At 55.6% G+C, this 14,397-nt stretch overlaps 2 protein-coding genes across 3 annotated transcripts; both read left to right on the forward strand.

Annotated features, from left to right (window-relative positions):
- The first annotated feature begins 32 nt into the window (after positions 1-32).
- Positions 33-4,448, forward strand: FOXRED1 (FAD dependent oxidoreductase domain containing 1). Its single transcript, XM_037409770.1, has 10 exons — positions 33-191; positions 921-1,159; positions 1,251-1,361; positions 1,448-1,566; positions 1,664-1,758; positions 1,986-2,087; positions 2,177-2,250; positions 2,354-2,502; positions 3,140-3,269; positions 3,964-4,448. The coding sequence occupies exons 1-10, from the start codon at positions 53-55 to the stop codon at positions 4,321-4,323; spliced, it is 1,518 nt and encodes a 505-aa protein (XP_037265667.1). The 5' UTR covers positions 33-52; the 3' UTR covers positions 4,324-4,448.
- A 1,107-nt stretch (positions 4,449-5,555) lies between these two features.
- EI24 (EI24 autophagy associated transmembrane protein) lies at positions 5,556-14,334 on the forward strand. 2 transcript variants are annotated; one of them, XM_037409862.1, is made up of 11 exons: positions 5,556-5,633; positions 7,808-7,955; positions 9,439-9,584; positions 11,190-11,250; positions 11,883-11,949; positions 12,390-12,514; positions 12,771-12,890; positions 12,984-13,095; positions 13,262-13,373; positions 13,487-13,561; positions 13,734-14,334. In XM_037409862.1, exons 2-11 carry the CDS (start codon positions 7,914-7,916, stop codon positions 13,900-13,902), a joined length of 1,029 nt encoding a protein of 342 aa, XP_037265759.1. In that variant the 5' UTR covers positions 5,556-5,633; positions 7,808-7,913; the 3' UTR covers positions 13,903-14,334. The 2 variants fall into 2 exon arrangements, with proteins under 2 accessions (XP_037265759.1, XP_037265760.1); XM_037409863.1 differs by lacking the exon at positions 5,556-5,633 and adding an exon at positions 5,726-5,843.
- The last annotated feature ends 63 nt before the right edge of the window (positions 14,335-14,397 follow it).

Genomic DNA, 14,397 nt, shown 5'->3' on the forward strand with positions numbered 1-14,397 from the left:
CTGCGACGGGCGAATAGCGGCGCGGGGGCGGTGCGGGGGCGCGGCCAGTGACATGCTGCGCTGCAAGTGTCCTCTGCTCCCTCTGAGGCGGGGGGTCCTGGGGGGGGTCCCGGGGGGGTCCCCGGGCCCAGGGAGGCCTCCAGGCCGCCCCCTCCGCACCACCGCCCCGCTCAGCTTCGATATCTTCCGCGGTGAGACCCGGGGGGGGCCGGGGTCGGAGAGACTGTGGGGATTTGGGGCGTCTCTGGGGGTCCCAGGGGCAATGGGGAGGGGGGGGGAATGCTGGGAATGGGGAGGGGGCCAAAAGAGTGGGCGGGTCCCAGGGAATGAGGGGGGATGGAGGTGTGTTGTGGGGGGATCCCTGGGAATGGGGGCCTGGGAGTGGGTTATGGGGAGATCCCGGGGGGTGGGGGGGGTGGGCTACGGGGTTGTCCCTGGGGTCTGCGTGTTTCAGAAGGGGACAGGGCGGCCTGGGGGATCTTGGGGGCTGGGGGTCCCACGGGGCGTTGGGGGCGTTGGGGGGCCTGGGGATTGGGGTTCCCAAGAGAGGTCTGGAGGGGTCCAGGAGGCCCAGGGAAAACTGGAGGGGGGGGCCATGGGGGGTCCCAGAGGGGACTAGGGGGTCCCAGGGGACTGAGGGAGATCCTGGGGGGGGGGGTGCGGGCAGAGCAGACTGGGGGTACCCGGGAGGGACTGGTGAGGGACCCACGAGACTTGGGGTGGGGAGGGCGTCCCAAGGGGGTCACAGAGACTCCTGAGGGGGCATCCAGGGAACTGGGGGTGGCTGGGAGTGGTCCTAGGGGGGCCCAGGGAGTGCAGAGGGTCCTGGGGGGATCCAGAGGGAAGTGGGGTGGTCCCAGGGGGGCTGCCAGCTCTGCCCCCCAAAACCTGTCAGCTCCCGCCCCCCGATACGCCAGCAGAGCTGGGACCGAGTCTGAGACGACTGGGTGAGACTCTGAAGGGTCAGCTGCCTCATCTGGGAGGGGGGGGGGGGGGCTGGACCCCCCCCGGGACCCTCCCAGACCCACGCCCCCCTGAAGAAGTCGATGTGGTGGTGGTGGGGGGCGGCGTGGTGGGCTGGTCGGTGGCGTACTGGCTGAAGGTGCTGGAGGGCTGGCAGCACGGCATGCGGGTGCTGGTGGTGGAGCGGGACCCCACGGTGAGACACCCCCATCCCGGGGCGGGGTATGGCCTTGGGGACCCTTCCCCCGAACCCCATTTCTTTTGTGGGGGGATGCCTTCTCTTTCAGTATTCCCGAGCTTCCACGGTGCTGTCAGTGGGGGGGATCCGGCAGCAGTTTTCCCTCCTGGAAAATATCCGCATGTCCCGCTTCTCCGCCAGCTTCCTCCGTGACATCAACGTACGTGGGATTATTTTTGGGAGGGGGGGGGCGGTATTTTGGGGGAGGATCCAGCCCCACTCACTGTGGTGCCCCATCTTTCACAGGAGCACCTTGGGGTGCCAAACGAGCCCCCCGTTGACATCCAGTTCCAGCCCTCGGGGTACCTCTTCCTTGCTGCCTCACAGGACGCTGCTGCGTTGGAGGACACCGTCCGGCTCCAGAGGTGGGGTACACACACATTGCCCCCCTCACAGGGGGTGATTTGGGGGGGCGGGAGGTTGTCTCATCCTGATCCCCCCTCCTCATGCTGGTGTCCCCAGGGAGGAAGGCGTGCAGGTGGCCCTGCTGTCCCCCACCCAGCTGAAAGCAAAATTCCCCTGGATAGACACAGAGGACGTGGCCGTAGCATCCTATGGTATGAGGGGGCAGCATGGGGGGGGGGGGCATGGGGATTCCCCCCCAACACCATCCTTATCCCCATCCTCATCCCTATCCCCATCCTATATCCCATCCCCACTGGGTGCATCCTTCATCCCACTCTTAATTGGGGAAGGGGGGCTCCAGCCCTTCCAGAATTATTTTTTTTGGATGGGGGGGTGGGTGTCATGCTGCAGTGCCCCCCACAACGTTTCCCCCACCCAGGTCTGGAGGATGAAGGCTGGTTCGACCCCTGGACCCTCCTTAGTGCTTTCCGGCGCAAAGCCACATACCTGGGGGTTCAGAGCTGCAGCGGGGAGGTGCGAGGTAAGGAGGTGGGGGGACACAGTGGGGTGCCCCCCCCACGCCACCCCAGGGACCCACCCCCCTGTCTCAGCACCCCCTAAAACCTCCAGGGTTCGTCATCTCGAATGAGAACAGGGTACCACTGGTGACAGCAACACCGACAGCACGTATCAAATACGTCCATGTGAGTGTGTGTGGGTGTCTCGCCCCATGCAGGGAGGTCCCCATGTGTGTCTGTGACACACCCCCCCCCCCATTCATGTGTTGCCCCCCCCCCCCCCCCCCAGATCCACATGCCGGACAGCTTGGAGTACCAGCCAGTCTCCTGTGCCATCGTGGTCAACGCCGCTGGCGCCTGGGCTGCGGAGCTGCTGGAGATGGCCGGGCTACCGAGGGAGCTGCGTGGGTCCCCCCTGCCCATCAAGCCCAGGAAGAGGTGGGAGGGGGGCAGATATTTATGGGGGTTCATGGGAGGGAGCACATCCTGGCATCACCCCACTGTTGTGGACGAACCCCTTGATGCTTTTTGGGCGGTCACAGTGGGGGCATGTACCCCAGCACCCACCACCTCTTTTTTTCCAAGGGGGGCCACGCACCCTTTGGTGCTGTTTGGGGGGGGCAATCATAGGTAGGGGGACACCTCAGCACCCACTGCCCCTCTGTCATGGGTTAGCCCCTCAGTCCTTTCTTTTGGTGGGGGGTAGTGGTGGGGGGCAGCACATCCTGGCACTCCCACCCCTCCATCTTCAGGGGGGGTGAAACCTCTTGGTGCTTTTTTTTTTTTTTTTGTGGGGGGGTGAGGGCATACATCCTGACACCTTCCAGTCTGTCAGGGGGTGATGTGAACCCCTTGATTCTATTTTTTTGAGGGGTGGGGACACAACACATCCTGGGACCCCCCCACCCCACCCCTCCGGTCTGGCAGGGGGTGGTGTGAACTCCTCAATGCTATTTTTTAGGGGGGAAACAGAGACATCTCAGCCCCTACACCCCAATCTTGAGGGGTGGGGGGCAGCCTGAATCCCTCACCTCTATTTTTTTTTTTTGGAGGGGAGCACCCTCCATCCTGACAGGTACGTGTACACCTGGCACTGCCCCAATGGCCCCGGCTTCTCCTGCCCCTTCCTCATCGACACGTCGGGGGCTTATTTTCGTCGTGACGGAATAGCTGGCAACTACCTGGGCGGCATGAGCCCACCCGAGGTGAGCCTGCCTGTATTTCACACACACCCCGCCCCCGTTTTGCTGATTGTCTGGATACCAAGCAAAAATGAATTCCCAATCAAATATAAGAAGAAATGCAGTTTATTGTATTATAATATAAGAAAGGAAAATAGCGTGTGATGTGAGAAGAGGAAAAGGTGCCGGTGATTACGCACAATATGATAAAAACCCAGTAGCAGCGATGCACGGAATCATTCCTGCAAAGTGATTAAGGCCAATACAGCACCGATTCCCACCTTAATAACATTCCCATTGTAGCCAGTGCTGGGGGTCTCGGTAACTGGGAAAATCCCTGCGTGGGGGCTTCTGCCCCCTCCCACTGCTCGCCCGCCTTGCAACTCAGTGCAAAAAATAGTTGCCACCCCGAGTGTGTGCAAAGTTTGAAGTTTATGCCCAGGATTCACACGGTTTGCATGCACCAGGGATGTTGGCCAGACGCCCGAGCGTGGTGGAGTTACTGTCGCGACATAGCCACACACGATATTTATTGTGTGGGTGGTCTCCTGCTTGTCTGGGGGCTCAGGACAAGCACCATTAAAGTTAAATTAGAGATTTTCTCATAAGTGGAAATCAGTAATTTTTTTTTGATTTAATAAATATTCACCACACCTATCTTTTTTCTTCTTTTTTTTTTTTTTTTTTTTAATATCCTCCCCGATTTCTATATTTCCAGGAGGAAGAGCCGGATCCGAGCGATCTCTCGGTGGATCATGATTTTTTCCAGGAGCAGATCTGGCCACGGCTGGCTCGGCGGGTCCCGGCCTTCACATCCCTCCGCGTGCAGGGGTCTTGGGCGGGCTACTACGACTACAATACCTTCGACCATAACGGGGTGCTGGGGCCGCACCCCAACTTGGAAAATCTTTATTTAGCTGCCGGCTTCAGCGGACACGGGCTGCAGCACGCCCCGGCCACCGGCCGAGCCGTGGCTGAGTTGGTGCTGAAGGGGGGGTACGAGACCCTGGACCTGCAGCGGCTGGGCTGCGGGAGGCTGCTGCGGGGGGAGCCGCTGCGGGAGCACGGGGTGGTCTGATGGGGGGGGGGGGCACCCCTGGGGTATGGGGAGGGGGGAAACTGAGGCACAGCCCCAGCCCCGGCACGGGGGTTGGTATGGGAGGGGTGTTGTGCCCTGCTGAAATAAAATCGTTGGTGAATGGATCCGGTGGGGGGGTCAGTGGGGGTGCCTGCCCCCCTCCCCATGCCAGGGATGTGCCCCAAGTTGTGCTGGCAGACCCCCCTGCTGGTTAGCCCCAGCTCTGCCCAGTACGGGCTGGGTGCAGCTGCTGTGATGCCCACACCAGTGCTCCCAGTACTAGTGGCCCCGGTGCCTCCCTGCAGCATCCCCACGCTACATCCCAGTCCCAGTGCCCCCATTACACTCCCATACCCCCAGCCTCGGTGCCCCCATTACCCCCATGGCCCCCCCAGTATCCCCATTCCCCCTCAGTATCTCCCCAGAACTGCCCAGTATCCCTATTTCTCCCCAGTATCTCCTCAGAACGCCCCAGTATCCCTATTTCCCCCCAGTATCTCCCCAGAACCCCCCCAGTATGCCCCCATTCCCTGCTTGTATTCCTATTACCTCCCCAGAACCACCCCAGTATCCCCATTCCCCCTCAGTATCCCCCAAGAACCAACCCAGTATCCCCATTTCCCCCAGTATCCCCATTTCCCCCCCAGAACACCCCATGTATCCCCATTCCCCCTCAGTATCCCCCCAGTACCAACCCAGTATCCCCATTTCCCCCAGTATCTCCTGATTCCCCCCCAGTATCCCCATCTACCCCCCAGTATCTCCCCAAAACACCCCATGTATCCCCATTCCCCCTCAGTATCCCCCCAGTACCCCCCCAGTATCCCCATTCCCCCCCAGTATCTCCCCAGAACACCCCATGTATCCCCATTCCCCCTCAGTATCCCCCCAGTACCAACCCAGTATCCCCATTTCCCCCAGTATCTCCCGATTCCCCCCCAGTATCCCCATCTACCCCCCAGTATCTCCCCAAAACACCCCATGTATCCCCATTCCCCCTCAGTATCCCCCAGTACCAACCCAGTATCCCCATTTCCCCCCAGTATCCCCATTTAGCCCCCAGTATCTCCCCAGAACACCCCATGTATCCCCATTCCCCCTCAGTATTCCCCCAGAACCCCCCCAGTATCCCCATTCCCACCCAGTATCCCCGGGCCATTTGGCGCCCCCTGGCGGCGCGGCGGGCGGTGCACGGGAGGGGCGGGGCGGGCCGCGCGGCTGCGCGGGGCGACGGCGGCGCATGCGCGGGGCGGGGCGGCCGGGCCGCGGGGAGCTGGGCCCAGCGCCGTGCTGCCGGCCCGCCGCCACCGGTGAGTGAGCGGGGGTGGCCGGGGGGAGCAGCCCCGAGAGGGCCTTGGGGCCGGGGTGAGGGGCAGCCCCGAGGTACCTGTGGGTCCTCCTGGGGGAGATCGCGGGGGTCACCGCCGGGAACCGCGGGGGCAGCCCTGAGGTACCTGTGGGCCTCGGGAAAACCGCAGGGCGACCCTGAGGAAATTCTGGGTTCGGGGCGGGTAACTGAGGTAATTCTGGGTACGAAGGGATCCGGGGGGGCACTCCTCGGGTAATTCTGGCTCTGATGGGATCCGGGGGGGCACTCCTCGGGTAATTCTGGCTCTGAAGGGATCCGGGCGGGCACTCCTCGGGTAATTCTGGCTCTGAAGGGATCCGGGGGGGCACCCCTCAGGTAATTCTGGCTCTGAAGGGATCCGGGGGGGCACTCCTCGGGTAATTCTGGCTCTGAAGGGATCCGGGGGGGGCACCCCTCGGGTAATTCTGGCTCTGAAGGGATCCGGGGGGGCACTCCTCGGGTAATTCTGGGTACGAAGGGATCCGGGGGGGCACCCCTCGGGTAATTCTGGCTCTGAAGGGATCCGGGGGGCACTCATGAGGTAATTTTGGGTCCTGGGGGGTGAACCCTGAGGTAATTCTGGGTTCAGAGGGGTCCTGAGGGGGGAGCCCTGAGGTAACTGTGGGCCTCGGGTGCCCCCCCCCAGCACCACCCCCCTCACACGCTTCCCGGGGAGACTGGGAACAGCCCTGAGATAAAATAGTGCCCCCTCCCCTGCATAAACCATAGAGACCACACGCACCCCCTCCTGCAGTAACCACGGTGGCAGCTCTGGTGGGTTTGCCACCCTCCCACAGGAAACATGGGGGTCCCCCACATTAGCAGGGGGGTGGGAGGTGATGCTCCAGCCCCTGGTGTAACCGTGGGGCAGGCCTGCACTCCCCACCCTGGGCTACCCATGGGGATCCCCCCTTTGCACAGTGACCCCCGAGCCTGGGGTGCCCCTGGGTAAAAATAAATCACGCAGGGCTTTCTGTAGAAACCGGGACTGTACGGCAGTTGGGTCTCGCTGTATTTAACACGTTCGATTCCAAGCCCAAAGGGTGCCGAGGCGAGGCTGCCTGGAACAAAGAAAACGCTCGTTTCTGCCGTTTGTTTCTGCCGCGGCTCTGCCAGTGTGACCCATACCTCAGATGCCTCAGTCACCTGGCTAAAATGAAAGAGACTCCTACGCCATGCGTGGGGCTGAGTGTGTCTGCTTCTGAAGGCTTCATTTTTAGGGTGAAGGTGGTGCCTGTTATTAACTTGATGTTAATTAAGCTGAAGGCCAGTTCTGCTTTGGCGCTTCCATCCGAACTGTCATTCACTGCTTCACAGGAGCACAGTTCAAACCACGGCAGGCTTTGTCCCAAAATAACCAAAATAAAAACCTTTTTTTTAAAATTATTTTTTATTGTGTCCTGCGCCACACATTATAGAGCAATAGCAACACTGACATGTCAGGGCTTGCGATAGCAGCCTGCTCCAGAGCTGCTGGTAGCTCCTGCCTAGGAGAAGCAAGCAGTTTGTATTCTGGTGGAAAAGCTCCATGAGTTTTGTTAGCTGGTGATTTATTTTTTTTTCTTAATTCACACGCTGTCTGTGTTTCTGTAGCACCTTACAAGAAGCAGGAGACTCAATGCCATGTTTTTGGCAAAAGGCTGTTTGGAGTAATTACTGTTTTGGGCAAAAGCTAATAGGGCAGCTGAAGAGCAGCTGTCATTTTGTCAGGCTCTTAATTGTAGACCTGGTGTTTTCTTACCTGCCATGCAAGGAAGAGGAGGCGTGGGGCTGTAAAGTGTTAAAATTAACGCTGGATTTAGCAAAGATGTTTTCACACCTCTCTGGGATGGCTCTGCCAGCTTCTCCCTTCCGCAAACAAGCAGCACAGCGCCTTGTTCAGAGAGATGTTCTGCTGTGTAGAAATACTGGCTCTGCTCTTCATGAGACCCCAAGTTTGTTAAGACAAGATACCGTGTAATTAACAGGATGGGTCTTTTATCTGGCCGTGTGTTCAAGGATGGTTGCCTGATGGGAAGCCAGTGAGGGCAGGGAAGCTTGCTGAAAATTGCCGGGATGTGATTCTAGCTTGTAATTACCCTCCTCAGCCTGGTGTTGTTAATGCTTGCCACGGTCCTGTGTGTTCTCTCTCCACAGGCTCCATCTGTTTCCCATCTCTCCAGGATGAGAGAGGTTTGGGTTCAGCTTTTCCCCTCTCCCTGTAGTTGATAGTTTTGGAACCAGAGGTGATGCTGGAGTCGAGATGGCAGACAGCGTGAAAACCTTCCTTCATGACCTTGTCAGGGTAAGTCTTTGCGTTTCAGGTTCTCTGTCGTGGGAACTGCTCTTGTTTGCTTTGGTGATGGTGGGACTTCCACGAGGAGCACCTGCCTTCTGATATCATTGAGGGTGGATTACAAAAAATGATGGAAAAGGGGCTCTGGGTGCGTGTGAATCAAAGATGTTGATTTTATAAAGCAGAAATACCTGCAGGCAAGCTTTCCACTCACCAGCGATGGTGAGGTTTGACATGGCTGTGTGGGATGCATTGCTCCCCAAGTGCTTTCTAGGAGAATTTCCTTCTGAGCTGGCCGCTGCTGTGCAGTGCGTCTTGCAAAGGGCTCAACGTTCATCCAGGGCGCTGCTGAACCCGTGACGATTTCCTTTGGGGATAAGTTAATATATAGCCCGTGTGAACATCGCAGTTGTGTCACAGCGATAAGGCCTTGTGTGAACTCAGTGCTCCCACTCTGTCTTGTATCATCCTGATATAAATACAGGCTTAAAAACACTCACGAGGTGACAGTAAGAAATAACTCATTTTCAGAAATAACTTGTTTTGAAAAACTTGCTGGATTTGGTCTTGAAGATGTGTGGCCATGATCTAAAGCAGAGGGCTTGTGTCCAATGTTCTCGCACCATCAGCAAAGCAGTGGGTAGAGCAGCCCGTGTAATTAATGCCCACCTGGTCAGGTAGCAGCGGCAGCACACACTGCTGTTTCAGACATGCGTTTGGCATCAGAATTTGGTCCAAAACCTCCATATACTAAACTGGGTTGTGTGGGTCACCTGGGTAGTGATGCTGTCCTGGCTCACACTAGCATCCCTAAGAGTCTTTATTTTGAAGTGAAATTTTGGTAGAGATGATTAGGCTATCGTCTGGAGCTGGAAATAACCACTGGTGAGTACTAGGAGGTGGCACTAGAAATCTTTCAAACAAGGAGTAAGGCAAAGGCTTCTGGGCATTTTCCTATTAATGGGTTTGCATGGACATGGCTGGTTCGAGGATGTTTCTGGCATGAGGGCAGATGCTTTTATTTGTACAGGAATAAGTGTCAAGCTTATATGTACAGTCAGGCGGTGAGGACTTTGCACATCCGGAGTATTTTGTATAATTCTATTTTATTGGTTTTAGGAATGCTGGCAGGGGATGAAAGGCTTTCTGCCAGACAGGAGAAAAGGGCTGTGAGAGATCTGACTCTTTGTCTTTTGCCAGGACTATAAATAGCGGAGGTTGGATGAGAAATCACACCTTTAAAAAAAAAACACAAAACAACTGCTGCTCTTAAAGATGCTGGAACATGCGGTGATTTAGGTCACTGGGCCATGGAAAATAGATGATGTTCCTGCTCCTGACCTGGGCTCTGGCTTTCCCTGTTTACCAGGGAGTGAGGCTGGTTTAAGTCCCTTTTTGATAACCAGGAGAGTTTTGATGGCCTTGGTCAGCCACAACCCATTCTTCCTCTCTCTGCGAGGTGGAGCGTGACAGCCTCTCCTTGTGTCTACAGGGAATTAAGGACTCCATCTGGGGCATCTGTACCATCTCTAAGCTGGATGCCCGGATCCAGCAGAAAAGGGAAGAGCAGAGGCGAAGGAGAGCAAACAGCGCGCTCGCACAGCGGAGGTTTCACATGGAAGAGAAGAAACAAGAGAAGTGAGTATGGGGCCTGATGAGTCATAGATCAGGTAATTCATTTCTCTTTTGGTCGGTTGAGGGCAGGGAGAGAGTGCAAGCCTGCCTAGAGCTTTGAAGAACCCGATGAATTGCAAAAGCCTCTGCAAGTCACAGTGATTTGGCAGTGCTGGTGCTTTTTGGTTTTTTCTCCTAAGTATCTGTCGTATTGCAGTGGCCTGGCTAGAAGGGAAGTTGAGGTAAGCGGGCTTTAAGAAATAAGGCCATTGTTGGTGTCTGCACTTGCAAAGATCTCTGTAAAAATACTTGTCAGAACCATTACCCAGGTGTCGGCGAAAGCAGAACTTGTGGTGTACATTTGCAAATCGTTCGTAAACCTGATTGTGCTGAAGCACAGAGCTGATAAGTATGAAATATGTGACATGAAAACCCTTTTTTGCACTCTGTGTGATGAAACTGGAACTGCTACTGTGAGATAAGAAGTCAGACCTTTTACATTGTTTGACAATTAAGAGTATTCAATTAGTCTGAAATAATAATAGAAGGTAGGGAAGTAACAAGCTGAAAGAATGTGGATTTCTGGGTTTCTTTCCTTCCTGTGTACTCGCGCTGTCTCTCAAAGGTTGCTGGTGGTGGTAGTCATGGGATCGGGGAAGAACCAGCAGCTCAAATCTGATTGACACGTCTGGGGCAGATCAAGTATCTTTTTTCCCAGCCTTGCTGTCTTCCGCAGCCATCTATAGCGGTTGCATCCACTAAGGCTGGAACTGCCAGAATTATATCCACGTGGGAGCAAAACAGCATCTGTTCTTGTGTCTGACTCCCAAACCGCGCTGAGATATTTCTCCAGTGCCCTAATTACAGTTGGGCTGGCACTTCACGCGGTGACATTTGGTGGGTAATAGGCTTTTCAAGATGTATTTCCAAATTACTCTGACTTAACTCAGCGGTAGTCTGACTTTATCTCAAGATGACAGAAAAAATCTCCTGCCTCCCATGATCCCAGTCCTCCCCAGAGGTTCCTGCAGCCTTGCACGTGGGCTGCCCTTGAGGAATAATACATATTTCGGAGGGACTAAACAGTTGTATTTTACTGGTTTACCTTTGTAGCAAAGTCCCTTTGGTAGCAGAAGCTGACTGGGAAAGCGCTAAGAGTCCCCCCACAGAGCTGCTCTCTTGTGTGTCCGTGGACACGCTGCAAAGAGAGAGAAGCTAAAACCTCCCAGAGCTGAAACGGCCTCTTCCGAGAACAAAAAGCCTTGATTTCATTGCAGTGAGAGTTTGAGAAGATCTCTAATAAATGCTTAAAAATCTGGAAGAAAGCTTTGCTTTGCTTCCATTTCAGTGCAGATACAGGAAATTAATAAAGGTTGAAAGAGCCTCCCAGATGTAAATCTTCTAGAGCCTATGCGGTGGCCAAAATGTGGCGCAAGTCGGTGCAGGGATTCCTTCCAGGATCCCCCTGTTCGGATAAAATCAGGTGCATCACTGGTGTGGAGCTGGTGATCTGCGACATTTATAAGGTGTCCAAAACATGCACCAGAAGCTGTTGTCACTTGCTGGGGGACGTTTGTCTGGGCGCCAGGACCTTAACACCTCTCATCCATCTCTCCTGTTGCTCTGCAGTGAACCCCGGATAGTGAGCCGGATATTTCAGTGTTGTGCCTGGAACGGAGGTGTATTCTGGGTAAGCAGATATTTTTATTTTCTCTGTTAAAAACCATGTGAAAAGCCACATCTTTGTACCCTTGAACGCTGTCAGTGGTGAGCTGGCAGCTCAGCTGCGGGAATTGATAGGAGCCACAAAGTTCCCAGCCCCAGGTGCTGTATTTTAAGGGACATAGGACCGTAGGTTCACTTGGGAGACCTGCACGTTAAACCCGAGCTGCTTTTCCCAGCCTTTGAGACCGCTCTTCACCCAAATATTTCAACTCTTGCTCCGTTGCAGTCTGGGATATTGCTTTATGGAATTAAATATTGATATCTTAAAGACATTTTCTCATCTCTGACCTTACCACAGCTGTTTCATGAGGCTCATCCTTCATGGAGCAGACGCTTTGCAGCCTAATAAATCACCAGCTTCATTTTCCCATTAGCCTGTGGCAGGGTACGAGGAATTGGCATGGAAGTGCTAAAAGGAAAGTGCTCAGTTGTAGATTTCGTCTGTATTTAAGTAGAGATCCTCGGCCCTCTGTATTTATGGACCGCTGCGTGAGGGAGCGGGCAGAGGGTCTACCTTCAGACCAGTGGTCACAGAAGCATGAGAAATGACTGTGCAACACCTCACTGACAACCCTCGTTGTTTCTTTTTCCCTGTAGCTTAGTCTCTTCTTGTTCTACCGCGTATTTATACCTGTTCTTCAGTCAGTCACGGCACAGATCATCGGTAAGTCCCTTTCCTGTTGGTGCGTTACGGGACGCTGAGCAGCTCGTGGATTGGGTGCGGGGGGGTCCTGACACCCGCCACAAACTGCCAAGGGTTTGTCTTGTTGAGCTGTTCCTCGCCCCACTGTCTCCTTGTGCTTTCTTTTCCTCCCTGTGCTAATCATAGCCATCAATAATTGCTTAGTAGAAAATCCGGGAGGTGGATAACCCTGCTAATGGTCTGTGCGTGTTGGGGATCTGTGGGTGTTACCACTGGTAACCCACCGCTGTCAGTGCATTTTTGCAAGTGGTGGAAATGTTCTTTTAAAGAGCAAAGGTTGGGGTCGGAGGTTTCTCCTGTCCTCCAGTGCTACGCTCAGAAGCTCCCCGTGGTGCAGAGGAGCACCTGTGATGTGAACTGAGGAGGTTCCTCACGTGTTTCTCCCTGCCCGTGTCTCGAAGGTGACCCTTCCTTGCACGGCGATGTCTGGTCCTGGCTGGAGTTCATCCTCACCTCCATTTTCAGCGCCCTCTGGGTCCTGCCCCTCTTCGTGCTCAGCAAGGTTGTCAATGCCATCTGGTTTCAGGTAGGCAATGGGAGCCCAGGCCACACATCTCATGGGTGAAGGGGGGGGGGGCTTCCCTCCTTAGGGCCTGATCAGCAGTACCGGGGGGTGGTGTTTCGGCACGAGGGGAAATGCCATCCCAGAAATCTGGGGGTGTTCCTGGTGGGCGAAAGCAGCTCGGTAACACAGCCCCAGCTGCTTTTGGATTTCATTTCTCTGAAACCCCCGTTCTCTTTGGAACTTCATTTCCCTTGAGCCCCTTTTTTCTCTTGTGCAGGACATTGCAGATCTAGCGTTTGAGGTTTCCGGCAGAAAGCCTCATCCCTTTCCCAGCGTCAGTAAAATCATCGCCGACATGTTGTTTAACCTCCTGTTGCAGGCGCTGTTCCTCATCCAGGTGAGATTGGAGTCCCACACCTTGCTCCTGGGCGATGTTCTCCCGCAGATCCCGAGCACCCCTCACTTGTCTGCTCTTTGTTTTCATCTGCAGGGGATGATCGTGAGCCTCTTCCCCATTGATATCATCGGCCAGCTGATCAGCCTCCTCCACATGTCACTGCTCTACTCGCTCTACTGCTTCGAGTACCGCTGGTTTAACAAAGGTGAGGCACGCAGCGGCTGTTTGCTGGCATTTGCGGGGGTTTTCTATCCAGGAGCATCTATTTGGGTGCCAGAGGCTGATTTTCCTTCAGGTTTTGTACAGAAGGCAGGGTAACAAAGGGCTCTCCTCCCCATGGGTTCATTTCTGCGGGATTTTCTTCTCGCCAGGAATCGAAATGCACCAACGGTTATCCAACATCGAGAGAAACTGGCCCTATTACTTTGGCTTCGGCTTACCGCTCGCGTTCCTCACAGCAATGCAATCCTCCTACATCATCAGGTGAGCCGCGGGGCCGCACCTCAGCCCCCATCTGCCTCCTGACCTGAGGACACGCACAAACCCGCTAACTGCCTTTTGATTTTTATTTTATCTTCCTCCCCGCCCTCCCCCAGCGGTTGCCTCTTCTCCATCCTTTTCCCTCTCTTCATCATCAGCGCCAACGAAGCCAGGACCCCCGGCAAAACTTAGTGAGTACCACCCTTCTGAGCCCGCTGTGCCCCTTCCCCAGAGCCCCATGCCAGGGTTTTCCCGGCTTCAGGATCTGACGGGATCTCTCAGGGTTTTCCCGGCTTCGGGAACTGACGGGATCTCTCAGGGTTTTCCCGGCTTCGGGAACTGATGGGATCTCTTCCCTTCCAGCCACTTCCAGCTCCGTCTCTTCTCCTTGGTGGTTTTCCTCAGCAACAGACTCTTTCACAAGACCGTTTACCTTCAGTCTGCCCTGAGCGGTGCTTCCTCCTCCGCCGCCGAACGCCTCCTCTCCCCCCAGCCCTCTCCCGCCAAACACGCGGCTGCTCCGGGGCACTGAGCCGCCACCAGACTCTGGGGGGGGACAACACGGGCCACCCATTGGCCCCTGGCAGCGTTCCCCAGGGACGGGCAGGACCCAGCGCCCGAGGCCTTGCTGTTGGTTCTGCTAATTAATTATTTTTTTTGGGGGGGACACAGGGACAACCCAACCAAATCAGGATTTTTAACACCTTTGTGAGTTTCGAAGAGCCGGGTCGCGCCCTGCACTTGTTTTATAGCGGACTCTTTTGTACGCCGGTGCCGTGCCATCCCCCCGCCAGCACGGTGGGACCCCCGTGCCCCCGGTTTGCCCCCGGGGGAGCTGCGGTTGTGGGGGGGGCTCCCACTGCGTTCAAGCACAGCGTTCTCCCCCCCCCATGCATGCAACGTTTCTGTAGGGGCAGGGAAGGAACCGGGTGACGTTAAAACAAAAATCCCTTTGGTTTATTTTCCTGGGTTTTTGGTGGTTGTTTTTTTCGGGGGTGGGGGGTGGGGGGGGGGAGGGGATGGACGA

The sequence above is a fragment of the Falco rusticolus genome, chromosome 16, assembly GCF_015220075.1.
Source record: "Falco rusticolus isolate bFalRus1 chromosome 16, bFalRus1.pri, whole genome shotgun sequence".
NCBI lineage: Eukaryota > Metazoa > Chordata > Aves > Falconiformes > Falconidae > Falco > Falco rusticolus.

What these genes read in the sequence shown, in the direction of transcription:
- EI24 (XM_037409862.1), top strand. Translation starts at nt 7,914, where the DNA reads ATGGCAGACAGCGTGAAAACCTTCCTTCATGACCTTGTCAGG. An exon ending in AGTCACGGCACAGATCATCG is followed by an intron (nt 11,950 to 12,389) that starts GTAAGTCCCTTT and finishes CGTGTCTCGAAG; the next exon opens with GTGACCCTTCCTTGCACGGC. An exon ending in AGGCGCTGTTCCTCATCCAG is followed by an intron (nt 12,891 to 12,983) that starts GTGAGATTGGAG and finishes TTTCATCTGCAG; the next exon opens with GGGATGATCGTGAGCCTCTT.
- FOXRED1 (XM_037409770.1), top strand. Translation starts at nt 53, where the DNA reads ATGCTGCGCTGCAAGTGTCCTCTGCTCCCTCTGAGGCGGGGGGTCCTG. An exon ending in CTGCAGCGGGGAGGTGCGAG is followed by an intron (nt 2,088 to 2,176) that starts GTAAGGAGGTGG and finishes TAAAACCTCCAG; the next exon opens with GGTTCGTCATCTCGAATGAG. An exon ending in CCCATCAAGCCCAGGAAGAG is followed by an intron (nt 2,503 to 3,139) that starts GTGGGAGGGGGG and finishes CCATCCTGACAG; the next exon opens with GTACGTGTACACCTGGCACT.